Here is a 26,722-nt window from a genome sequence, read left to right as displayed (position 1 = left end):
CGCACATTGTTTGCAGCAGTGAGTTGTGTATTGTGAGGGGATTACATAGTAGTAGCAGCAATAAACTAATGGTTTAAAAGCAGTTCTGTTTCAGTCCATCTGGTGATTTCCAATCAACATAATCCCCGCAAACCTATCAGGAACAAAATGAACACACAAACTGGGCCAGAGAAAACTGAGCTTTTCATCTCAGCTGTTTTCAAAGCATATTTAGGGCTGTTTTGTTGCAAAGATGAAAGAATGTCTCACGTGGTTAAACAGGATATTATTAGTGTGTTAATCAGTTGTTCTACAACTGGTTCTTCTTCATTATAATATTTAATATTGGACATTTAAAAAACTATTTTTTTTTTGAAAAATGGTAATAATAAAATTACAAAATAAAGGCTCAAAATATGCACATGCATTAAGATGCAATTATTTAAATGATATACCTCCTACTTCTTATTAGTTTCTTTGTCATAAATTTCAATGATATTATGATGACCTACACAGGCCTAAAATGCAATTGTATTAATTATGCAAAATTACTTCAATTATATACCTCTTTTTCTTAATTATTTTTTGTTTATAAATGTTGATATACAGGCTCAGAAAACAAATTTATTAATATGAAAATAATTCAAAATTATATACCACTCACTATTTTGTTCTTTCTTTCATAAATTTCAATTATATTCTAATGACCTATACAGACCCTAAACTACACATTTATTTATATGTAAAATTATACAAATTATATGTTTTATTCATAGTAATATTAATTATTTTAATAATATTTTGTTCATAACAACCTGTCCATGTTCACTTGCATTCAGATTTCTGTCAAACTACTGTTCTTATTTATTCCACATTTATAAAAATTAGACTTGTGTAGATGTTGTCAGGAAACCCAAAATGTGCTGGATTTTCATAAAAAGAAATGCCAAAAGTCCTAATTGCCACTATTATGTGTGCATTATGATTGTAATGATTAACATAACTGGTTTGAAGGGGAAGATGGGTGTATTGACTCTGGCTGGGTGTCACTGGTCACGTATCAGCACACAGACTCCAAGCATGAATGTATGTGTGATGTAATGTTCTCAACGAGTGGGTTAATAACCCTGTAACTGTGCAACAACTTTACTGCAACCTGTCATGTGACTGTGCATTTCTGAACCTGAGATAAAGATCCAGAGGATAGCCATTTGAAGTTCAATGTTTGTTGAATATGAATGTGTAAATCTGAAAAATATGTACTGTTACCTGTCCCTTTTTGCCATAGGGTATGGAGAGCGTTTTCCATTCAGATTATGGATCATTCGGGCATGCATTGGAATGCCTTTAGAGACTATCTGTAAAATTAAAAAAACACATGACAATATATATATGCACACAGTCTCAATGATCTACACTAACCGTTTCAAATGTTTGGGGTCAGTAATGTTTTATTATACTTACTGAGGCTGGATTTATTTAATAAAAAAATACAGTTGAAAGACAGCAATACTTTGAAATAATATTAGATTTTTCTTATGTAAAATATGAATTCATGTTATGAAATTTCAGCATCATTTCTCCAGTCTATGATCCTTCCGCAATCATTCTAAAATTCTGAAATGCTGCTCAATAACCTTTTGGTTGTTGTTGTTGTTGTTTTTGTTTTTTGGATCCTTTCACAAATATAGTTCAAAAGAAATGGCATTTATTTGAAATGTAAATTTACTGTCACCTCTAATTAAATCAATACATATTTGTTGAATAAAAGATCAAATAAAATACGATTGTATATATATTTATTACAATTCATTGAGGCACAATATTTGGAACTAAAGCCAGAGAGCAATGAAAAAAATAAAATAAAATAAAAAATTTAGTTGAAGCCCCTTGCCAAAACGTAACCCTAAAATCTCAATTGAAAATGATCGGGGTTGATGGGAATATTGTTGCAGGACCAACAAAAGCTGTTGCTCCAGGCAGATGTCCTATTTGGGTAAATCATGTTATGTACAAAGAGCTAACAACAGCTCCATCCGTCCACCTTATGCCTCTAAAGCTTCAGACTGTCTGTCACACTCTGTCAGACATGAAAATCATGTTAACTCAGGATTGAGTTCATACATACAGTATCCCTGACCTGGCATTTCTGGCTCTGTCGAGCTGAAAAATCACATAGTGTAAAATAACCAAATCACAGAGACACAGGACTCTGTGTGCTAACCATATACAATTCGATCCTTCCTATCAAAACTCTAAGTTTGACTGTGTATGTATTGAGTGCAAGCATTTGACCTAGTTTCACATGGTCAGACTTCCTCATAGTACTTTCAACACTTCCCTCTGCGGAAAAGCCAGAGAATAGCTCAGTCATCACAGAATTCATGAGTTCTTACTGTAAATACTGTACTACTGGTTGCCAAGATGTTTATTAATAAGCAACCGCATGCTTATATTTTTCCTAAAAGTGTGAATCGTGATAGAAAAATGCTAAACAATAAACCCAGCTCCAAGGGGATTGTATCTTTAATAAGTGTACTAAACTGTAAGCCACTGTATTGATCAAAGCATCTGCTAATGGCTTCTTACTACTTGATCGAAACACTGTGCTATTATTAAATAAACTGCCTAGTGTCTACGAAAATGTTGAATATGATGGCTTTAACAACTATTTAACAACAGCTTTTTTATAAAGAGGAGACTTATGTATGTAAAATCTGAATAAATGCATGCTACAAGCGCTTAACTTCAACAAAAAAACAATGATGAAACCCACCTTATCCTCCATTCCCACATGTTTCAAGGCCTGGCGCCCCCTATGTGACAAAGCCAAGTTGATGCTTCGACCTTTCACGACTTTTGCTTGACGAATATCTAACAGAACAAAAGTTTAAACGATGAGGTTAGGAATGCATTTGAAGTTAGGAAGACATTTGAAACCATATATCTGTACATTATGAGAATGTGGTGGTCTATAATTGTCTAAAATCCTTCCACAATATTATAACTGAGCTCAATAGTTTTGAAGTGTGCGCCGTATGAATAATAAAGAGTGGAGTGATATAACTGAGATGCAGAATGACAGCCTTAAAGTAAAGTTTTGATTAATGCTAGTGTGAGAGAGATAGCTCATGTTTTCACCTTCTCGTGATTCATAGACTGCAACGTCAAATCCTCTTTTGGCAAGGAAGCAGGCAATCAGCGATCCAACCTAAATTGACAGGGTTAGAATAAGAAATAGATTATTTATGACAACATAATTCCATGTTTTTGGATATACCATGTTAGTACAATTTTGTACATTGAAATATATTGGAGTTCAGTGTAAATACTATATCATGGTAGGCTTTAAGAAAATGTCAATTATTAACCACAATATGTTAATAACTGTACTATGATTCAGTAAAAGTACATTTTTGTATAATAATGTTTATACATAGGGTTTCAGAGGATCTAAAAAGCTTGCAATGGCATAATTTTCCCTTATAAACTTGTACTTAAAGCATATTAAGGAAAGAGAAGACTTTTGGATGATTTTACTTTAATAATTTTTATCTCAAATATCTATATAAAAGGGTACTGCTGAACTTTCTGAGGCCGGGGCTTTATATAGACACTGGCTGACCAACACAGGTCTAAACAAACAATATATTATTTACAGACAATATTCTTATGCTTTGTGTCAAGTGCAGTATTATTGGTCATATTTTATCATCAGTCTTTTTATGTCCCTTCTTTAAGCATGAGATCAGAAGATCAAACCATTAACGAAGGAAACATTTAACTTAAAGTCAGTTTATGCAACTATAAACGCATAAAACACTTGATGAAAACATAAACACCCCCATAACTTATTGGATATATTCATAAGCCATTAACTGTGTTACAGAAAGAGTACAGGCTACATTTAATTTAAAAAAAAATGTCATAAAGTCATTAATCATTCTTCACCACATCTGTAATAGAATATTTACAGAGTTTCATAACCACTTTGTCAATCATTAACGTTCTCCTGTTAAGTAGAATTATAGTATACCTGTATTACTGTGATTAACAAAGATCATTTTAAAATAATTGTCCATTTTATTTTATTTTTCATAGGAAACATTCTCTGTACCCATAGAAATATAACAGACCACCTGAGTCCAACTTTTCTTTCATTTAGAGGTCATTTTCTGTGATTATTTGAAAAATTTTAATGTCTTGATAGATAGAGACATTGACAGAGACGGTAGATAGTGATTGAGAGAATTCAAAGATATGTAATCAAGTCATAAAGATCAATTGTGTTTCTCACCAAACCGCCTCCCACCACCGCGATCACTTTCCTCTCACTGCGGCTGGATTCATGTGTGTGCGTGGAAACACTGTCCATGATGATTTACAACACTAAAGTGTTCAGAGTTAAACGGCTATGCTGGAATCAGTGCGTGAATGAGTTTCTGAGAGTTTTCAAGAAGGGTTTTCTGGTTATGAAGGAGGAGCAACACAAAGTCAAACATCGACAGGTCGCCGTTTATCAGCCCTTCAGTCTGTATGTCAGTATTTCAGTTGGATCAGATATGTAACCTAATGAACGTGATGATCAAACCCAAGCGAACTTCACACACTGACTCAAACAAACACACACACTCAAGCGGTTTCATTAGTAGTCATAATCGCCGTGCATTCATTACAGTTCGTAACACCCAAAACAACAGTTATAACTTCAGAAAATACCGGGTTTACTCAGTACATATCAATTATGTTTGTATGATTTACAACTGTAATATCATCACCTAGTGGACGTGATCAAAATGACATGGATTCGTGTGCGACGTCAGAGCAACACTGACGCATTCACAACGTGACTAAGATGCGTCAGTCATTTTAATCGGTCACGGTTATTTTAGATTCATTCCGTGACCGTCTTAATTTGACTGTGTTAATAATCAGAATCTGTAATAATAAATTCGGGATTTTACTTAAGAAAAAACTGCCGTGACCCGGATTCGAACCGGGGTTGCTGCGGCCACAACGCAGAGTACTAACCACTATACGATCACGGCGAGCCACCTATAGGACGAGCGCGAAGCGGAAAATTGACAGTCATGATTACAATCATGTATAGATGTGGTGTTTTACACTCTATTGTTAAAACAGCAAGGCTTTAATAAATTATGCTGATGAACAGCTGTTGTAACAACTTATTTTCATGTTGTAAACAAGAAATCACAGATCCAGCCCTGATTCTGTATTCTGGCTCTGCAAATCTACCAAACACCTGACATGCATGATGAATTTTCTGTGGAGTATTAAAGACTAGACTGCTTATTTTTAATCCAGAATCTGTTTAAGAACAACTTAAGCTCCTAGCTCCTTACGTTGCTGCATCTTTAGATCTTAAAGAACATGTTGTACAATTGTTTGTCATATAGCCTACTTGAAAACAAAACATTAACAAAAAATAACAATCCGATGAAATTAATATTCAGTGAAATTTGTCTGTCAGGGTAAGCAATTCAATAACACTTATTTTAAATTCATATATGGTTATTTTTTAATTTTCTATGCTATTAAGAAGATTTTTTTATGTATATTTTATAATATTTTTATATTATTACCCCTGGCACTTTTTATTTAATAGTTTTTTCTTGTTCTTTTTTTCCCCGTTATCTTATTTTTATATGCATCGTGTAATGTTGTGCAGTATAATCTGTACAGAACAAAATGTAGAATGTTATAAAATGTCATTAGAAAAACAAAAGTTCAATTTATGTGTGCTTTATTTGTTTTCTCTAACTCCGTACATTTTCCAGATGCACCAAAATAACACAAATGCAAACCTGGAAACTATCTTTAATTGATCTTTTGCTTTAAGAGAAGTAAACTGCAGTTTTACACGATGTGTTCTTGTCTTGTCTGAGGTCATTATTTTATAATAGTAACACACTCAAAGTTGTTGTTGTCTAGTTGACATTAAATGTCAAGCAATGATAGCATTATGTCTACCCTATTACAAAAAATAAATCAATAAGGGATTAGATCAGTAAGAGTTTAAAGATTATGTCAAGATTATGCATAGCAAATCTTAATAAGAGAGAAAGAGAGAGAGAGAGAGAGAGAGAGAGAGAGAGAGAGAGAGAGAGAGCTGGACGCGTAAATCAAGAGGTCTCTTTAAATACTCAACGTGCTCGCAACTAAACCTGGATGTGGGTGTAGCCTGTTTCGTGACGTCAATAGTCGGCAAGGCGTGACTAAGCAATTCCAACCGCTTCAAGGGAAACAAATGGGTATTTCAAACATTTTTGATTCATAATATGTTCCGCGTCCGTGTATACATATATGTAACGGTTGATATCTCATATTAAATGTAAAGTATTTAACAGCGCGTAAAAGTGGCCCGCGGCTGATCTGAGATTGATTGGTTTTGTCTGCAGAAATCATGGCGCCCTGACATCTTCGGCAGAGTTTTGTTATCCAGTACTGAAGTATGCAAAAATGTGTTAGCCGGTGGTCCTTTACAGCGAGTTTTCATCAGATTTAATGATATTGACCACTGTTTTCATTCGAGCTATTAGGTAAGTGTCAAATATATGTTTTTTTTGTGCGTGTGTGTTCGGTTAATGGCGGCCCGGTTCTCTGGCGGCTGGGCTCGTGTGTTTCTGCCGCGCGTGATCGCTTTAGCTCATAACACAATATTTCATAATGTGTCAACATATTTTTTGCTTAACTTCTGAAAATGTTTGATTCTGTTGAATTTCTCGTTGGTTTTCATGTAACTCAACAGTAAGTAAATTTAAAACACTGAAAGCCGACTGTTAAACTTAAGATAGACTTGAATTTAACATGCGCTTAACTAAATCACTTAAACTAAAATAAACATGACATAATCTGAAACATAATGTTAATTTACTTTTAAACTAAACAGTCTAAATGTGTTCTTTGTCCAAGACACAGTTTCGCTTAAACTGAGACTAAACTTAAACTTCAACTAAACCACTGATGCAGATACATTAGTGGTTTAGTTCAAGTGCAAGTTTAGTCTCAACCGAACTTGAGTTTCAAGTAAACCAATGGAATAAACGGACACTTAAAGTATAGTTAGGCTAAGGTAATGCTTTCAAACTAAACCTAGCCATTCAGCTAATTTAACCGACTGAGCCTAAAATATGTAAGGGAAACATTTTAAACCAAAGAACTAGAACTAAATGGCATTTTAATTCTCATTCAGATCTAAATGGTTTCTGTATGTCTCACTGATTGTGTAATTTACTTGACGTGTGTTTGTTTTTTGAAATTCCTCTACAGGAAGTGATTCGTTAAAAGTTCGTTTAAGATTGCCAGGCCTCTTAATTTTGTCCTTTTGTTTATCCAGACGTATTTCAACTCTGTCCGTCAGAATGAGTGATCCGGCTGTAAAGAGGGTAGTGAGTGATATAATTCGCTCTCCAGAAGACAAGCGGGAGTATCGAGGACTTGAGTTTACAAATGGACTGAAAGCAGTTCTTGTCAGTGACCCCACCACTGACAAATCATCAGCCGCGCTGGATGTCCACATAGGTAAATGCAAAGAGTTTGCTTTATTGTTTGCTCCTTTTGGCATGTATCTCTCTACTTACTGCTTTCTGATCCCTTCTATTTTAATGCAGGCTATTTATTACTAACTTGAAGGACATCCTCATTATTGGCCATCAATAACTAGGTTGTAAAAAAAAATTGATTGGATGGCCTCTGTCTGTCTCTCTGTAGCTTCACAAAAAGCAACTTTTAATAGTCCAGACCTTGGCGGCTGCCCTTGTCCTTGTTTTTTTGTGAAACTCAAAGCCCATGAGGGATTTGAATAATTTTGTTTCTGAACAGACCACTCTGTACAAGTCATTGAAGGCCTATTGTGTCACGTTGAATCCTTTCAGCCCTTTAAGAAAAAAATACTTTACTTTAAAAAATTAATTTGAATAACAGCTGGAGCACCGCCCAGTGTGTCAGCACAGACTTATGGGGTGCTTAACTAACAACCCAAACAGTTGAGAAGCAGGGAGTTGAAGAAAAAAAAAAGGCCAATGAATGAAATGTTGAAATCATCTAAGTAGACGTGGATTAGGTATAAAAAATATCTTTGCGTTTCGTTAATGCTCACTTATTACACTTTAAAAGAGCCTTTTGATAAGAAGACAAGAATCACATTTGAATTCATGAGTTTTTTTTTTTCTATTCTAAGGATTTGTTCATGCTGAACACTATTCCAAATAGTTTTCAAATTTAAAAAGAAAGAACTGGCTCATCAAACTGATTCAGTCATTTAAACCGTGACACAATGCTATTAATGAAACACAAAAATAATTTGTTTATATCATTCATTATTTAAATGAAACAATGTTTCACAGAGGATTTGTGTACATTTATTCTGCTTGTGTAGCTTTAATTTGTTTGTTTTTTTAAATACATTAACTTTCAGCAGTAGAGTTTGATTTGAAATACTGATTCTAATGAAAATTGTCCTATTGCATTTACATTTAATCACTTGGCAGTTGCTTTTATCCAAAGCGATTTACAAATTAGGAGAACAATAGAAGCAATCAGAAGAACAAGGAACTTGGTTTTGTAAGCATTTCCACAAGGATCACTAGAAGGATACAAACAGGTGAATTTGATCAAGTTTGGAGCTGAATTCTGCAGGAAAGTGGGCCTTGAGGGCTAGAGTTGAGAACCCTTGCTCCAAAGACTTGGAGAGCCATCTTACTGACTAATATATTATGGTAGAGCTGGTTGCTTAAGTGTTCTAATGCCTTTAGTGCTGTAGCAAACCTTTATACAGACCTTTGTTTAACTAAGGATTTAAGCATGATGATCTTGAATATGCCTGAACCTGTCGTCATCCAGTGAAGTCAGCTCGATTTACAAGTTTGTCAAGCTCCCATTTTGTGTCAGAGTGCAAGCTGTCAGTGTTTTCTTGCGCTGCTTAATCTCCTGCTTTTCTCCTCTTACAATCCTGCAGGTTCTTTGTCAGATCCAGAGAACATTTCAGGTCTGGCCCACTTCTGTGAGCACATGTTGTTTCTAGGAACCGAGAAGTACCCCAAAGAGAACGAGTACAGCCAGTTTTTGAGCGAGCATGCCGGCAGCTCCAATGCCTTCACCAGTGGAGAGCACACCAATTACTACTTTGATGTATCCCATGAGCATCTGCAAGGGGCTTTGGACAGGTAAATGAATCCATAAAAAAAGAGCAAGTGGTGAATTATTAAAGAGCCATCTGGAATGCAGGTCCGTTTTAGAAGCTGAAGAACGACTGTTTGAACTTATGAAAAGGTGATCAGGGTTTAGACCTTCAGGTGTCACGATGCTTTTCGGTGTGGAGTTACGTGTCCAGGAGGAATCAGGTTGCTGGGATATAGAGAGAAGAGTTTCCCTCAGAGCCCATCTGCTTCTGTGACCCAGAGCACCACCTGCTCATTGAAACATTTGAATGATTCATGATTAATCTCCAAAAACCGGGTCATGACTCAGAATTTTGAAACCTATCAGACTAGACACTTTAGAAAGCACTTCATGAGTGTTTGACAGGTAGGAATGTGTAGGATGCAATTTGAGGGTGTTGAAAAAGCTGAGGCAATCAGACATCAGCGACCACTGGAAATCAATTGGACATGCAGCAAATTGGATTTCTTAAAGCACATCTGTACCCGCCTCGCTAAAATTCTCATTGGTCCGCAGATGTACATGTAAATGTGTTGTGTAGCAAAACTTAATATTCCTAACAGTGGTTTGCGATACGGAATGTCACTTTTGCAAACTGCATTGCATGTTTTGCAATGCATAATTCTTTTTGAAATCATTGGATTCATTTGAGCTTTGATGCATCTTAATCTCTAGTTTGTAGGCATGTTTAAGCTTGTCATTTGTCTTTTTTAATGTCAGATTATAGTGGGATTATGGCAACTCCTAAAGTCTATTCCATGTTTTAGGTATTTTGTCCCTTGTATATTTATAGTAAACAGTGCAGACCACCATGTTACTTAAAGCAGTGTTACACTCATTGTGTACATTTAATTTGCATGGCAGTTGCTCTTCATGTCTGTTTGCATATTTTTAATTTCAGATTTTATTTATGCAAATGAGTTTTAACAGTAACAAGTAGTGTTCTGCAGCTGTAGGCTGACATTGTTTAAACAAGCTTTATTTAAACAGTGCATTAAATAGTGTTTGACTGTCATTGTCTCCTAGATTTGCCCAATTCTTTCTCTGTCCACTCTTTGACGAGAGCTGTAAGGACCGAGAAGTGAATGCAGTGGATTCAGAACATGAGAAGAATCTCATGAATGACGCATGGCGGCTGTTTCAGTTGGAGAAAGCCACTGGGAACCCCAAACATCCTTTTAGCAAGTTTGGCACTGGTATGGAAATGCTTCACGCCTGATTTAATCTCTTTCATGTAGATACTTTCCCATTGTCTCTGTTTGTAGACCTGAGATCTTTTGAAACGTGCATTTTTCCCATTATGGTCTGCCATAAATGTTATCAATAGTTTATTCTCAGTGAAGGACAGTACAAAGCTAGAGGATAATGTCTTGATCAATTTAGTCAAATCTTCTTTGAGAAGATTTATCTCTGCCCATAATAGCCAGATGGTGGCGGCCTTGAGTTATATAAGGCTAGCTTCACTTAAAAAAAGGTTTGTCTGTCTTTTACCCTCATGTTAACCAGAACCATTTAGAGAAAAACAGATTTGCATTCAAAAAATAAAATGCAATCCGATATATGTATAAATTAAAGGTTTTCCTCTTTTTTTTTTTTTTTTTCTTTTTTTTTTGCAACAAAAGTTAACCTTGTCAACTGATATTTGCATGACAGAATGTCATTTTTTTTTCCAAATGTTTCTTCAGTTTAATTCTGTAAGGCCTTATTTGAACTCTGATTTTAAAGCTGTCTTCAGAAACTGTCAAGTGCCCATTGACTGTCCTTTATGTTCTTATCAGTGCTGGTTGTTCTCCAATAATTTTTGTGATTTGTCTCTTTTTGTTAAGGCAATAAGTTAACCCTCGAGACAAGGCCATCTCAACAGGGTGTTGATGTCCGTGAGGAGTTGCTCAAGTTTCACTCCACCTACTATTCCTCCAATGTTATGGGATTGTGTGTGCTGGGCAGAGGTCAGTCATCGGTCACATAAACCAACCTTAAATTGATTTCTGAAGTTTTACACATGCTAGTGGATGAAGAACATTTCAACTTTTCAATCTGCAAGCTTTTCCTGTTCATTCTAAAGTAATGTAGAAATCTGCAACAAAGAGGCTCAGATATTCATACTTAAATGTAGCTAACAGTAAATTCAATGATCTGTGAGGTCCATTCAAGGCACGGAAGATTTCTCAGGTTTCTAATGCAGAATCTTTTATAAAATATGCCTTGTTATTTGTCATTGTTGAATGATACATCTTTTTTAGTACGTGTTCTGAAGGTTGTAGAGATTAAGGTTTCTGTTTGAGTTTAACACTGGTATATTATTATTATTATTATTATTATTATTTTTTAGAGTCGCTAGATGATTTGACATCTATGGTGGTAAAGCTTTTTGGAGAGGTCGAGAACAAGAATGTCCCTGTCCCAGAATTCCCTTCACACCCTTTCCAGGAAGAACACCTGAGGGTAAGATCTAAACCCTAGTCTTGCATCTTGCACCCTACACCCTAAACCTGCTCCTTTCTAGAATCATCTAACAGAAATGCATCAGAACTGAACTTTTGGTATTATACACTACTGTCAGTAAAATGTAATGTTTTCAAAGAGTGTTTTCTGTTCAGCAAATGTGCATTTATTGAATTAAAAAAAGAAAGCAGTTAAACTAATATTGTAAAATATAATAATTGAAACAACTTTTTTCTATTTATAAATAAATTAAAAAAAATGTTTATGCATTTAGCAGACGCTTTTGTCCAAAGCGACTTACAAGCTATCAATTTTTACTTATCATGTATTTTAAGATTTTTAAATGGTAATTATTTCTGTGATGGCAAAGCTGAATTTTCATCATCATCATTGTTACAGAATCCTTCAGAAATCATTCTAATATGATGATTTGGCACTCAAGAAACATTTATTGCTATCATTGTTGAAAACAGCTGTGCTGCTTAACATTTTTCAGGATTTTTTGTTGAATAGAACGTCCAGAAGAACAGCAGTTATAATGTAATGGATTATAAATGTTTTTCCTGTCATTGTGATCTATTTAATGCATTTTTGTCAGATTAAAGTATTAGTTTCTTAATGAACAAAACAGTAGTGTAAAGCAGTTAATGGCCACTGAGTTTGTAAATTACTAATTCTACGGCATTAAACTCAAGTATGCAGCACATGATTTCCTTTTCTTTTAAGCAATGTTCTCTGCTACTGTGTTTTCTTGTCTGATTCAGTTGCTAATTTTGTTGTTTATTTGTTTCCCCCCACAGCAATTTTATAAAGTCGTACCAATCAAGGACATTAGAAACTTGTATGTGACCTTCCCTATCCCAGACCTGCAGAAATACTACAAATCAAATCCTGGTCATTATCTGGGCCATCTGATTGGACATGAGGGTCCAGGGAGTCTTCTGTCTGAGCTCAAAGCTAAAGGTGAGAGAGTTTGTCAGGAAAGGTAGCTTTTTCATTGATTGGCCATAAGATAAAACGTGCAAAAAATGAAAGATAATTTGAGTCTAAGACTTAAAGGGAAAATGTAAGGATCCATATACTTCAGATCTCAACCGTGCATTGTGTCCATGGATTTATGGATGCCTTTTGTGTCTTCTCAGGATGGGTAAACACGCTAGTTGGAGGCCAGAAAGAAGGAGCAAAAGGATTCATGTCCTTCATTATTAATGTGGACTTGACAGAAGAGGGGCTGTGTAAGGACCTGGAGTGTTTTTGTGTGTTTTGGTGCTGACCAGTATGTTTTTGATGGCTTGAGCTGTATTTCCTGTGTCTCCAGTGCATGTCGAGGATATCATCTTCCACATGTTCCAGTATATTCAAAAGCTGCGGACAGAGGGCCCTCAAGAGTGGGTCTTTCAGGAGTGTAAGGTATGTTCAAGTTGAATCCTGCAATGCTGAAATTGTGGAAAGATTGATAAATTCTGTGTAACCCAGAATGTCATGCTAAAGACAATGGGACTTGGTGGTTAGGACATCACTGATTTGTCTACGTTTTGTTTTTGTAGGATTTGAACACTGTGGCTTTCAGATTTAAGGATAAGGAACGTCCTCGTGGATACACATCTAAAGTGGCTGGACTACTGCATGTAGGTGTCTCATGAAAGACTTTAAAAGGTTGTCACCATGGTTACAGTTACTTGTGTCATCAGGATGCTGCTCAGTGTTTTGTCAGGAGATCAAAACCAGTATTTCATTTTAATTATTTTGTGTTCGTCTGCTGCATACAACAGCTTGCTGTATTCGGTCTACTTCAAAAATAGTGTTTAGTATGCATTATTATGCCAATTGATCAGTGTTGTGTAACTTGGTTTAAGAATTAAAAACAAATGCAGTATGTTTCTACACTAAAGTTGTTCACTTTTGGTGGTTTAAAATAATCAGTCTAGAATTGTTAATCACTGTGTATATTGTATTAGGCTCATTTTTTCACTTTAGCCAGGTAAGGTTGATTGTATGATGCAGTAAAATACATTTAGTACACTATACATTAACACTGAAAAGCTTTCGAGGGCTATGAAAAGATCAGGTAATCTTTGAGAGCAAAATCTATAATTTTTCTGAATATAATTTCTCTGTGTGTCAGTACTATCCACTGGAGGAAGTCTTGGCTGCTGAATACTTGCTGGAGGAGTTCAGGCCAGACTTGATCGAGATGGTGCTTGATAAACTGAGACCAGAGAATGTCAGGTGAGCACACACAAGGTGGTCTTTCACTTTTGTAACATGCACATAAATGCATCAATATAAGAGTGCGCATGGGATGCAAGTTGGTATTTGTATCGCAGTGCATATTGATGAAAATGTTGTTGTGGCTCGATCTGAAAGATATTTAGTTTCACCTCAGGATGAGATCAGTTTTAACACAGACGTATAGCCATTGGTTGCTCTCTTCAAAGACCTTCTAGAGGAGCTTCATATTTGAACCCGTGCAAAGCAAATTTCAGCTTCTTTAATATATTGCTGCTCAGGGCCAAACTGGGCTCAGATTACTTATTCCTTTTTATCTGTTTTTGAAGTTGTCGTTTTTTTTTTTTACTGGATCTTCTTGCTGTGTTTGAAAGAATCCCACTTCAGATTCTCACCAATGCAATGGAGGCTTTCAAATTCAATTTCCTTTCCAGCTTAAAAGAGCGTTTGTCTCTGTTTGAACTGCTTCTCAACCCCATACCATTGCTACTCTTGTGTTGTTTTTGGGACAGAAGAACTTGCAGGGTTGCTGTATTTCATTTTGTCTTTAGTATTTCCAAACTGTTCAGATCTCTGCCTTCAGATCTGGTGCTTTAGTGCTTGTCAGACCTCTTCTTGTGTGATTGGCTACAACACTGACCTTGCTAAAAGCTCTGCAACACTAGATGATCAAAGTCTCACATAGCCAGACTTCAGGCTATCTGTGAAAATCTGATCTTGCCTTTTCTGGCCAAGAACTGCCAACTTGGACAGCTAGAGACCATCTGTACCATATTTAAAATGACCAAGCACAGTTATTGTGACATTTAGCAGTGGGTTTATCAGAATTTGAAATGTTATTTTGACTTGTATCCTGTTTTTCACGAATGTTGCCAAATCCACAAAGTAGTTCTTCCTCAGAAGTGTGCACTGAAACCCAGTACCTTGTAAACAAGACTTCCACTTTTTCCAGTAGAACTGAATAAAAATCTGTGCCTGTGGAAATTTTGTAGCACCAATTAAATTAAAGCTTGCCAAATTGAGAAAGCACTTTTGTTTTTGTGTGCACTAAACATCATGCAGTGGGTGAATGGTCTGAACTGCTATATCCTGCCGGTAACCTTGTGTGATTTAGACTACTTCTGGAAAGAGTGTTCAGGTTTTTAGACTGAACCTATTCTGGGCTCTTATGAAGATGATTGATGCTGGGAGTCCAGAATAGAACGTCATTGTTCCAAATGTTCTCTATTGATCAGGACGGTCTAAAATGTCCAGAAATGTTGCATTGATCTAAAGCCCTGCACAGTAGATTGAGAAGCTATGGAAGACTTGAACCTTTGATCGATGTAATGACCTTAATTCCCAATCTGTTTACTGTGGCAGAGATCTGATAAAAGCAAAATTGCTAGGCTTATTTTCCCCAAGGGAGTTGTGAGAAATGGACTGTGTCATGCTGCGTCTGGTGTAATGATCTTACAGTTCTTTTTGGCTTCACTTTTATTTCTTTTAGGGTCGCTGTTGTCTCTAAATCATTTGAAGGGCAGACAGACCGGACTGAGGAGTGGTACGGCACGCAGTACAAACAGGAAGCTATTACTGATGATGCTATTAAGGTGAGAAACATTTTGTTTTGATCTTGTTTGTTCTTTCCTGTTCAAAGTATGCAGACAAACCTTATCTTTATTTTCATTCAGAATTTAGACTAGTGTTAAATTGTCTAGACCGGAAGCTAAAAGGGTGTAGGGAGGATCCATGTTTTATGAGCATTGTATATTTGGTAAAGGGAACAGTCTTGTGCTGAGCTGTGAGGTAAGCAAGTCTGATGATTTTTGTAAAAATGTTATAAACCCTACTCTAGCAGATTCATTTTAATGTTGGTTTGCTCTAAAAAAAAAAATAATAATAATAATACTATTTATATAATATTATTTAATATTTAAATATTTAATATTTTAAAAATTGTTTCCTTTTTTTATTTCAGAAGTGGCAAAATGCTGACCTCAATGGAAAGTTCAAACTGCCAATGAAGAATGAATTCATCCCGACAAACTTTGAGATTTATCCTCTAGAAAAGGATTCCCCGTCTGTCCCCGCTCTGATAAAGGTGTGCTGTGCTTAAAACAATGTTGTATCATTTGCAATGGGACTAATTTTACATGAATTGCTGAATGTCTTTTAGACATTGGCTTTTCTTTTTTCCTGAATCTCTTTCTTTTCTTTTTAGGACACCGCAATGAGCAAAGTTTGGTTCAAACAAGATGACAAATTTTTCCTACCCAAGGCTTGTTTAAACTTTGAGTTTTTCAGGTATGTTCAGCATAAAAACTGTACATAGTAGAGATGTCTGTTTGTTTATTCATGTTATGCATAACGGGTGCTCCGATCAGGATTTATGAGACAGATCACAGAAAGCTGTATCTGCCGATACGATCACCGCTACTGATATTGTTTTTTTTTTTTTTTTTTTAACTTATTTTTATCATGGAAATATTTATAGTAATACTCAAATCAGGATTTTTTTTTACATTTATTCAGGGCCTGAATTTTCATTTTTGAAAATGGGGGGATTTCCCTATTATAGGCAACTCTTGTGAGTGGGTATTAATTTTTTTATTTGAGGGGTGGAGGGGAGTGGGGTTAGAGATTTTTCAGAAATCTATATTTCTCACCTAAATGTTCGATCATGAAGTGCATTTTGTTTTACACTCATGCAATTGTTGCACAATAGCTTACACACAGCACAACACAGTTTCTCAAGTAAGTGACATTTAAACTACTTTTCTTACGTTATCACAAACATTCTAAATTAAAGGGGTCATATGATGAAAAGAACATTATTTTATACATTATATACCAAACAAATTACTTTCGTTTTCACAATGAAACGCAGCTTCTCCACAACATGGCTTCGGCGTCAACAGTGAGAATAAAAGTTATACCTGTCTTTGTGTGAACATTTGGTTGGCGTTATTCAAATCTTCCCACATCATGACATAGACGTGGGGGTGTGTTATAACGAGCCGTTTTAGGTAGGCGTGGTTGACTTAACTTTTATAAAGAGAATGAGACTTTAGTCTTTGCAACTTTACAGATCATCTTTATGCACCAAGAGCTTGTAACACTCCAAAGAGAAAGTAAAAAATTTAAATCACATCATATGACCCCTTTAAAACTTACCATTGACAGAAACACTCAGCTCTACTGCCCTTTTTTGGATTTAAATCTTTATTACAAAAAATACTGCAGTTCTTAAATAACTTTTTTCTACCTCCATGAGTGCCATCTATTATTTAGAGCACTAAAAGGGCTCTTTTCCTTTTAAACCTAGCCAACAAGCCATATTGGAATTATATATGCATTTATCATGTAATTACTACATTTTCATATGTACAACAAACAATGCGCTTTCACTTTAATTCAGCACATGCAGTGAACTCCATCTCTGCACTGCTGCAGATGCACCACTCATGGAAAGCACTGCCGGACCGCAACTTTGTGCAAAGCTTTAAAATCTGTTAACACGAGCATGGAAAAAAATAAATGTGAGAATGTGATGATGCAACACTGCCTTGAGTGTGCAAGTGATAATTTCCTCGCCTTTAGTGCAGACGCGATGTGATTTGAATCGGAGCACACCTATTGCATAATATTAATAATTAAAAGTAAGATTTTTTTTATATGAGATTTTTAATTTGCTAAATATATTTCACAGATATAATAAAAAATTAAATTTGGTTTGATTTAAATGAGATGATCTGGACTTGTTTTGACAGGTGTCATGAGATTCACCCGAAAAATATTTTACTAGTTTATAGGTTTTACTGATACTTTATTTTTTTCCATCCAACAGTGAAGTGTCAGACTGTTTTTCTTTAGACCAACTAACCTCATTTTAAAGTTATACAATTATTTTGCACCCTGTTAACCTGTTAACTGTTTAACTACTCCAAACCATTAAGAAACTGCAATTACATTTTTCAGAGATCGACCCTTTACACTAAAGTCACAAGTGAAAGGGTTTATCACCTGCGTTTTTTCCACAGCCCGTTTGCGTATGTGGACCCGTTGCATTGTAACATGGCGTATTTGTACCTTGAGCTGCTCAAGGATTCCCTGAACGAGTATGCATATGCAGCCGAGCTAGCTGGCCTCAACTATGACCTTCAAAATACCGTCTATGGGATGTATGTAAGTATCCTAATATTCCCCCATGCCACTGTTTGCCAACATGCTCCTCCTGTGAGGACAACAGTCCAACTTCACACACAAACAAATGACTACCAGTGGTTGCTGTCCTTGTGGTTGTAGACCCAAATCTTTGTTTGTGGCCGTTACTTCACTAAAAATTATTTTAGTGTTGTTTTTCCCCAGATGTAGAAGTAGACTAGCTTTAGATTGTCGCCGGAGCTGAGGCTGCATATTCATACTCTGTCTGTGGTCCCTCTCAACTTGTTTCCTTTTGTCTTGTCATGACCCTTCTATAGAAATATCACTCCATTTGTTCTTTTTTCCCCTTTTCTTTTTTCCACGTCCTGCTAGTCGCTACCTATATGCAGACCCACTGCACTGCAACATGACTTACCTGTTTCTCAGGTTGTTGAAGGATGATTTGAGAGAGTATACATATGCAGCCCGCCTGGCAGGGTTGGTCTATGGCATAGCTTCAGGAATGAATGCCATCCTTGTAAGTATGGTAATTAGCCCCTCCCCCTTTGAAATGGGTGGGGCTGTGGGTGAAGGGCGGAGCTTGAGGCTTATGAGTGTGCAGGGTAACTTGTCTGTTAAAATCTGCTGCATTTTACAGAGTATGGCGATGTTATACTTTCAAAATATCTGTCTGATCAGTCTGCTAGAATATTTATAAACTTTTAAAGTTTATTGTATTTTGTGTTGGGTTTAGGTGATTTTAAAGATACACGCCCAAAAGAACAGAAAACAAAGAGAATAAATGCTTGTCAAGCACAAAATGACAAAACAACTTCAAGTCAGTCCATGTGACTTGTGGTTCTATATTTCAATTCTCTTGTATTTGCATATATTAAAATCGGACCCGTGTCTAGACAAACCATGTTTAAATGCAAGTAGTAACATCAGATGTCCATGTTTTTGACCAATCGTCAGAGTTTAAACTCGGTGACCCTTACTTGTGTCCACACAAATCTTATGCTGAAGGTCAAAGTAGAAAATAAAATAGTGACACATTTTTAAATCCACTTTCCACATCTTTTGGGCTGTATCTTAAAGCAGTGGTTAATGTTGGCATGTTTGGCTTCTTCAAAGGAAAGTTTTTACTCTAAAGTTTGTGCCTGTTTTCAGTCTAATCCACTAACTCTTCACTTTACGACTTAGTTTTTGGTTAGTCTCTTAAAGTGTAACGGTTTTTTTAAGTTTTCTGAATGTTATGTTTAAATATGTAAATTAAGTATTATCTAGTAATATGCATGAATTGGTATACATTACCAGAACAGAAATCTGAACATCAGATAAAGCCAGGTTCAAGTGCAAATGTAAAAGCCTTCAGAATATAGATGGGTGCAAGAGAAAACCTTTTTTTTTTTTTCTTGAAGACCTTTTAAAGGTAAATGGCCAGAATTTACTAGTACATGGACTATGTTTCCTTAATGGGTACTTTAAAGTAGTTTCCCCATCACAGGATGGGATCAGCCAAGATGGATGTTAATAGAAGGTGTCAACAGGCTGACTGATTTTGGGAGGACGTGGCAAAGCTGGGCTGCTTGTAACCTGCTGTGTGATTCACTTACTCCACACTGCATGCACACACACATTCATCATAATCTAAATGCACTGCAATGATGGTTGTCCGAAGATGAAACCTTTTAAAGTATAACTTTAAATGTTGTTTTTAGTCTGTTCTGCAGTAACTCAATGCATCTGTGCTGAATCTGTGTATGTTTGTCTTCCATTCTAACAAATTTCAAAGACCATGAATAAGGGAAGTCAGTGCTTGAGCTGATTTTGTTCTTATCACTCATTCTCAAAATTATTCAATGTATCTTTATGTCAGCTGTCAGTCAAGGGTTATAATGACAAACAACACATCCTGCTGAAGAAGATCATGGAGAAAATGGCCACGTTTGAGATCGATGAGAAGCGCTTTGATATCATTAAGGAAGCGGTGAGACACACTCTTTAAGATTTTTTACTTTTTCAGTAACAGATGAGAATTATTAGCACATCTATACTTACAGGGTTCTCTGAAGATTTCCACAGTAGTTCACTTGTAATTTATTTTGGTTAATTTGTGTTTTCAGCTCCTCGTAACACATTTCACCATTTTCTTACATCTAAACCTAAATTAAAGTATTTAGAGAAAACCGAAAGAAAATGTATAAACCCTCATAACACTCCATTAAAAGTTGTTGCACACAAGGCAGTTCTACTCCAGTTTGTTATAAACATTTAAATCTATCAAGAAAGCTCTTAAAGCCACCGTTTATTCAAACATGCATTCAGTTAACATCGCTAACAGATTAAATAAAAATAAAATCTCAAATACAATGCATGTATTTGGCAAAATACTTTTTTTTCAAGTTACTTTTTCCAATGAGCTTTGGACATCAAATAGCTTTCCTTAGGGTAAATACAAGCTTTATTTCTGCAGTTGATATGCTAAATGGTTGGTGAAATTGATGCATCATTAGCAGAAATATCTTAATAATATAGTAATTTATACTGTGTCCATGAGAAAATGTGCTCTGTAACTATGTGATCTAAATGAAACTTGTGTGTTTTTCAGTACATGAGGTCTCTGAATAACTTCCGCGCGGAGCAGCCTCACCAGCACGCCATGTATTACCTGCGTCTGCTCATGACTGAGGTGGCCTGGACCAAAGACGAGCTCCGAGACGCTCTGGATGGTGCGATGCTCTTGTATTGTTCTGTGAAAGTGAGCGCAGTGGGCTCCTGCATGTGTGTTCATGCTGTGTCTGTGTTTTTCAGATGTGACGTTACCTCGTCTGAAGGCGTTCATACCGCAGCTGTTGTCACGGTTACACATTGAAGCCCTGTTGCATGGCAACATCACCAAACAGGTTTGTATGAAAATAATTTTTTTTGAAGACAGAAGAGGTAGGTCTGTCTTCAGACAGGTTGAAACTGTGCCTTTTAAAATAAATTAACTGTACAGTTTTTTGCTGTACTATGCTTGATGAATCTGAGTTTCATTCTTCTTTTGTAAGTTTGTATTTCATTGAATTAGCTCACAAGTTGACATAACATAGCATTAGATTTTATACGAGCAGTGCAGTCTGTCTAACTGTCTGTTGTCTCCAGTCTGCTCTGGGCATGATGCAAATGTTGGAGGACACTCTCATTGAGCACGCTCACACTAAACCCCTCCTGCCGAGTCAGCTCATTCGCTACAGGGAAGTGCAGGTACCTGACGGTAAGCGCTTCGCACCACAAACACCGATGCAACATCCGGAGCTTTTCTCCAACTTTGAGCTCTGTATCCACACATACGATATTACACCACTGTTCAAAAGTTTGATTTTGGTAATAATTGTTGTTGCTGAAAAAGTGTTCAGCATATATATATATATATATATATATATATATATATATATATATATATATATATATATATATATATATATATATATATATATATATATATATATATAATTTTTTTTTTTTTTTTTTTTTAGAAAAAATACAGTAAAAATATTATATAAAAATAATATATTATAATTGAAAATTATAATTTTTCTATTGGAATAGATTTTAACATTTAATTTTGTGATGCAAAGCTGAATTTTCAGCATCATTACTCCTGTCTTCAGTGTCACATGATCACATGATGATTTTTGTGTAAAAAAAAACAAAAACATATTACATGAATTAATAGAAAAAACAGGATTTGAAATTAAATCTTTCATGACACGTCAATTTTGATCAATTTAATGCATCCCTAATCGTAAAACTACTGCCTTTACAAATTTTCTTTTAATATACAGGTTCTAATAAAGTAATAATGAAAGATTCTTCAGAATTTGTACAGTCTAAAACAAAATCTAAACTTAAACTTTGTGACCATTTTTTTTGTTTATATTCTGTGGCATCAAGAAAAATACGTTGTTTTACATTTTATATTCACGTTATGTGTTTTTCTTTTAATACATTTTGCAGTATGTTAATCCATCAAACTTTATAGGAATGAAGAAAATTAGATGGTATTAAGACTGTTGTTAAACTTGAATCTGTGGTGTATAATCTGAGGCCTATGATTTTTGTGTGTGTTTGTCATGGTTCTTGTGTTTAAGTCCAGTTCTCTGTGGTTATCAGGTGGCTGGTATGTTTACCAGCAGAGGAATGAGGTTCATAATAACTGTGGAATCGAGATTTACTATCAGACGGACATGCAGAACACGCATGAGAACATGCTGCTGGAGCTCTTCTGTCAAATCATCTCTGAGCCATGCTTCAACACGCTACGCACCAAAGAACAGCTGGGTAACACAATCACTCAGGAGAAATGCTCACAGTTGTCTGGAAATACAAATTTCTCTCTTTTTGTCTATCAATGCGACGATTAGAGCAAGTATTTCTGTTCAGACTTTCACTACCACTGCTCTTAAGAACATCATTCATTAATTTCTCTGTCTGTATAACCAGGTTACATTGTGTTCAGCGGCCCCCGCAGGGCCAATGGAGTGCAGGGACTGCGTTTCATCATCCAGTCTGAAAAAGCTCCTCACTACCTGGAGTCTCGGGTGGAGGCCTTCCTCAAGACGATGGAGAAGAGTGTGGAGGAGATGGGAGAGGAAGCGTTTCAGAAACACATCCAGGCACTGGCTATTCGGCGGCTTGACAAACCCAAGAAGCTGGCAGCTGAATGCTCCAAGTACTGGGGAGAAATCATCTCCCAACAGTACAACTTCGACAGGGGTGAGAGTCACCGATCAGATTTTGAATTGAACTCATGTTAGCATCAAGTATCTCAAGTTTTGAAACCACTGACTTTGATTTTTCTTTGTCTGATCTAGATAACATTGAAGTGGCTTACCTGAAGACACTGACAAAGGAACACATTATGCAGTTTTACAGGGTTGGTAATGATCTGAATGCGTCATCACACACTGAAACAGATGCGGTTTCTTGCAGCATAATCATAACTAGATTTGCATATCCTGAAAAAAGGGAGTACATGCTTGCACCAAAATAAGTTAAGTAATGACATTTCCATGATGGACTGGAGTCTGCACACATTGTCTTTGCCTTGTAAATGCAGATGCATGATAAATAGACCAATCACAATTCAGTATGCAAATGCATGCAAAAAGGACCAATCTCAACGGCATTTTGCAAATATTTCAGCGAGCCCATTGCTGTCAGTTACATTCTTTAATATTCTGTCAGGTTGGAGGGAGATTTTGGTCACACTTTATTTTAAGGTTCTATTCTTGCTGTTAACAAACCATTAATTACGACTTTTGCCTCAAACTCTTAATTTGCTGTTTATTAATAGTTAATGGGTAGTTAAGTTTAGGTATTGGGTAGGATTAGGGTTGTAGAATATGGTCATCATGCAGAATATGTGCTTTTTAAGTACTGATAAACAGCCAATATGTTAATAAAAGCAGCATGCTACTAGTAAGCAACTATTTAATAGTGGGAATTGGTCCCTGTTCTAAAATGTTACTGAGATTTTTATTACTTCTATTAAAATATGTATTAAATATTTTATATTCTAAACGTTTTTGTAAAACAGAGCACATTGAGTCTGTGTATAAGTATTTTTTGAGTGCTTAGTTTAAACTGGCTTTCAATACAAAGCAGACCATTCAAACACTAATAATAATGTTGGGCATCATGTCTGTTCTCTCCAGGACTTGTTGGCCATTGATGCCCCCAGAAGACACAAAGTGTCTGTGCATGTGATGTCTAGAGAGATGGACTCCTGTGAGTACTGACACAATAAGGTTGAAACATTCTGATTTACTGACTGAAGCAGCCGGGCACATTCATTCATTTTTACCATGTGTTTCCTGCAGGTCCACTGGTTGGGGAGTTTCCTGCTCAAAACGATGTCAATCTGCCTCCTGCCCCTTCACTTCCTCAGGTACTGCATTGATGTTTATGTGTTAAGCATTTTTGCCAATATAAATAATTCAAGAAAACTGTCCAAATGTCAGATGACCGTACTCCACAGTTCAAAAGTTTGGGTCCAGTGGGATTTTTAATACTAAATAAATTCTATAATCTTATTTTTATTTTTTTCAAAAATGAGACTTTGATAAAGTTTGAGCGGAATTGATGCTGAAAATACAGTTTTGCCATCACTGCAATACATTTGACAAAATATAAAAAAAGTGATGATTAAATTGTAATTTCCCAATATTATTGTTTTTACTGTAATTGATTTTTACTGTTATGAACCTTATATGCCCCCTAACTTTCAAAGAATATGCTCATTGTGGTGATTTTCCATGGCCAAGCACTACTTGCATTTTCTTACAAAAAAAAAAAAAATTAATACGACAACTAATTACTCATTGTGTTGCTTTGTATTGTGTGTTTCAGCCATCATTGGTTCAGGATATGACCGAATTCAAAAGGAGTCTGCCGCTGTTCCCTCTCACCAAACCTCACATCAATTTCATGGCTGCCAAACTGTGACCAGCATCATGGGATTGTCAGAAACACCCAAATATGGAGCCAGTAACACCATTTTGTGTGTGTGTGTGTGTGTGTGTGTGTGTGTGTTTGCGTGTGTGTAAGCAGGCCACGAAGGAGCCGCTTGCAACATTTTTAGTTGTGCTCTGCGTCAGACATGCACACCTGACACCTGATATCTCATAGATACATAGAAAACATAGAAAGTTTGTTTCACATTGCTTCTGTCAGGAAATTTGTATCCCTGTATAATATAGGAATCACTTGCTGGCCACAATGACACTTTCTCATTGTTGGGTTTCATTTCAAAATGCGGTTTCGTTTCATTTACACCACTGTTAAGCAAAACCACGAGAAACCGTTTGGAGAGGCTGTTGTGTAATTTATCAAGATAAGTCTCTCTTGAAATGAAATAACTGGCCTTAAGATCATTTTAATCCGTGATCAGGTTTTCTGGTTTTCACCTTTTTTAAAGTTTAATTTAATCGATTTGCTTTGAGTTGTTTTTAGTTTCTGTGCATGTAAGCAGAGTTTTATCTTTAAGGATGGTGTTGTAAATGCAACGTGGTTTTCTTGATGGACTTTGATTTTATTTGCGGTTGAAGAAATATCATAATAAACAATTTTAATATCCTTTTCATTTGCTTATTTAAGTTACTTTGTCCTTAAACGATTCCTAGTATACCTGAAACCCTGTTCCTCTGACCTAAACTCGGTGTCGTAATAGAAATACAAATTCCACTCAATGAAACATGAATTATGTAAAACCTCACGTAAGACACTTGATTTGAGTTTTAAGTTTTACAAAATTAAATGAAACCGTTTATACACCACTGCTTTTTGAAACGATTTAACATGAATGATGTAGATTTAGTTTTTCAGGATGCTTAATTTGATCAAATTCGCCCATATACTGATATCCACATGCAACATGACAACATTTCAGGAGTTGTTGTGAGAAACCAACCTTGAAATCCCCTTTAACTGGGTTTGTTTTACTTCAAATGTCTTGACTTGTGATTTGTGCACTCCTCAAGCAATAATGTGACATACAGGACCTATGACTAGTGTCTGAAATGCTACACTAGGCGTTTTTCTTGAAATGTTTTGAGCTTGGATCCGAGAAACTAATTAGATGAGAACTAGACTTGGTCTGTGCTCAGAAAACCCTCCTGTGATGTGTTTGAAGGCTGTTATTTCCCAGCGCTGATGCAGGAACATCCCGTCAGTGTGTAATCCATGTGTGTCCATCTCAGGTGTGTGTTAGTCTGGTTTTAAGCCAAGTCTTCAACATCACTTGTGTTTCTAGTGCTGTGATTTTATTCTGGACTTACTCAGGCATATCAAATCGACTGTATGCTGCATTTTTTAGAAACTCAACGACCATCCTACCGCGTCCAATAAAATAAATGAATACTGTTTCATGCTCAGCAAAACAAACTGATATCAGACTCTTCGATGAGTTTGGTTGCATCACTAGGATGGATATACTCAGGCATCTCTCTGCATTGGTTTTAGTGGTCTGTATTTTTGTTTTTAAATTTATAGGAATAGTTCAGAGTATCCATACATTTTTAATGGAAATTAAATTGAACTTCTAGATGACTTTAAATTCCAAAGATGCATTTTGCATGCAGTCGGAGCATTTGTTGCGCCCCAAATCCCTTTAGCTGTTCTAGAATCAGCTCGAAGTTCTGTAGGTCAGTGTTTGCCTTCTCCTGTAACCTGATGTCATGTGTTTAGCTCATACTGTAAGCAACATATTAGAGTAAAGAAATCTAGAAGAGCAGGGTTTAATGAGTTACTTTGCATGAACGAGCATAAGATGTTACATTGTCCAAATCCAAGAAATGTATGTACCAAACCGCAGGTGTGAGGTGGAAACTGTTCTATGGTTGAGATCTCTCGTGTTTATTAGGTGGTTTTGAAGTACATCTGGGGAATGTGTATCTGTGGGAGAGCTTTCTGTGATTCTGATAATTAAACAATGGTATGAACTCATTTGTGTTGTGGTTTTTTTCTCTCTTTGGTCTGCACTTAACATTTTTCTTTGAAGATTGAACCTTAAACATTTAATTTTGGATTTTTTTGAGAAAAAGGGATATTCTGCCTTAAATATAACTAGGGTTAACCATAACCACACACTTTGCTCAGCTTCTGTTATGCTATTGATTACTAGAAAATAATTGCCTTCATTAATGTACAGCAGTGCATTTAAAATGTACAGCTTTCAAAATCAGCATGCAGAAGTGTTTCCAAAGTATCACGTTTCCAT

General features: G+C 36.0%; 2 protein-coding genes and 1 non-coding gene across 4 annotated transcripts; 1 reads left to right on the top strand and 2 right to left on the bottom strand.

Moving 5' to 3' along the window:
* Positions 1-1,125: 1,125 nt before the first annotated feature.
* LOC113092339 (kynurenine 3-monooxygenase-like) lies at positions 1,126-4,571 on the bottom strand. The gene is made up of 5 exons (XM_026257913.1): positions 4,277-4,571; positions 3,121-3,190; positions 2,756-2,853; positions 1,249-1,337; positions 1,126-1,162 (listed from the first exon to the last, which is right to left on the bottom strand). The coding sequence occupies exons 1-5, from the start codon at positions 4,352-4,354 to the stop codon at positions 1,126-1,128; spliced, it is 372 nt and encodes a 123-aa protein (XP_026113698.1). The 5' UTR covers positions 4,355-4,571.
* A 384-nt stretch (positions 4,572-4,955) lies between these two features.
* On the bottom strand, positions 4,956-5,027 carry trnah-gug (transfer RNA histidin (anticodon GUG)). Its single transcript has one exon. It is a non-coding gene; the product is annotated as a tRNA-His (tRNA).
* Positions 5,028-6,110: 1,083 nt separating this feature from the next.
* On the top strand, positions 6,111-26,448 carry LOC113092350 (insulin-degrading enzyme-like). Of its 2 annotated transcripts, none has more exons than XM_026257933.1 (26): positions 6,111-6,251; positions 6,399-6,539; positions 7,337-7,521; positions 8,957-9,164; positions 10,186-10,355; positions 10,986-11,108; positions 11,492-11,604; positions 12,405-12,567; positions 12,747-12,839; positions 12,923-13,014; positions 13,152-13,232; positions 13,730-13,833; positions 15,323-15,425; positions 15,794-15,916; positions 16,037-16,119; positions 18,352-18,496; positions 19,838-19,948; positions 20,570-20,690; positions 20,773-20,864; positions 21,106-21,217; positions 22,117-22,284; positions 22,447-22,719; positions 22,818-22,879; positions 23,661-23,733; positions 23,826-23,893; positions 24,355-26,448. In XM_026257933.1, exons 2-26 carry the CDS (start codon positions 6,505-6,507, stop codon positions 24,448-24,450), a joined length of 2,997 nt encoding a protein of 998 aa, XP_026113718.1. In that variant the 5' UTR covers positions 6,111-6,251; positions 6,399-6,504; the 3' UTR covers positions 24,451-26,448. The 2 variants fall into 2 exon arrangements, with proteins under 2 accessions (XP_026113718.1, XP_026113717.1); XM_026257932.1 differs by lacking the exon at positions 18,352-18,496 and adding an exon at positions 17,856-18,000.
* Positions 26,449-26,722: the final 274 nt, after the last annotated feature.

Source organism: Carassius auratus, unplaced genomic scaffold, assembly GCF_003368295.1.
Source record: "Carassius auratus strain Wakin unplaced genomic scaffold, ASM336829v1 scaf_tig00214573, whole genome shotgun sequence".
Taxonomy (NCBI): Eukaryota; Metazoa; Chordata; class Actinopteri; order Cypriniformes; family Cyprinidae; genus Carassius; species Carassius auratus.
Note: the sequence above shows the minus strand (reverse complement) of the source record. Positions and strands in the feature narration are given on the sequence as shown.

Excerpts from the sequence above, each read along its gene's own strand:
- LOC113092339 (XM_026257913.1), bottom strand. The coding sequence starts at position 4,354 with ATGGACAGTGTTTCCACGCACACACATGAATCCAGCCGCAGTGAGAGG. Across the intron at positions 1,338-2,755 it reads ATGTGGGAATGGAGGATAAG|ATAGTCTCTAAAGGCATTCC; the intron begins GTGGGTTTCATC and ends TTAATTTTACAG. Across the intron at positions 1,163-1,248 it reads CCTATGGCAAAAAGGGACAG|GTTCAGAAATGCACAGTCAC; the intron begins GTAACAGTACAT and ends TCTTTATCTCAG.
- LOC113092350 (XM_026257933.1), top strand. The coding sequence starts at position 6,505 with ATGATATTGACCACTGTTTTCATTCGAGCTATTAG. Across the intron at positions 7,522-8,956 it reads CGCGCTGGATGTCCACATAG|GTTCTTTGTCAGATCCAGAG; the intron begins GTAAATGCAAAG and ends ACAATCCTGCAG. Across the intron at positions 10,356-10,985 it reads TTTTAGCAAGTTTGGCACTG|GCAATAAGTTAACCCTCGAG; the intron begins GTATGGAAATGC and ends CTTTTTGTTAAG.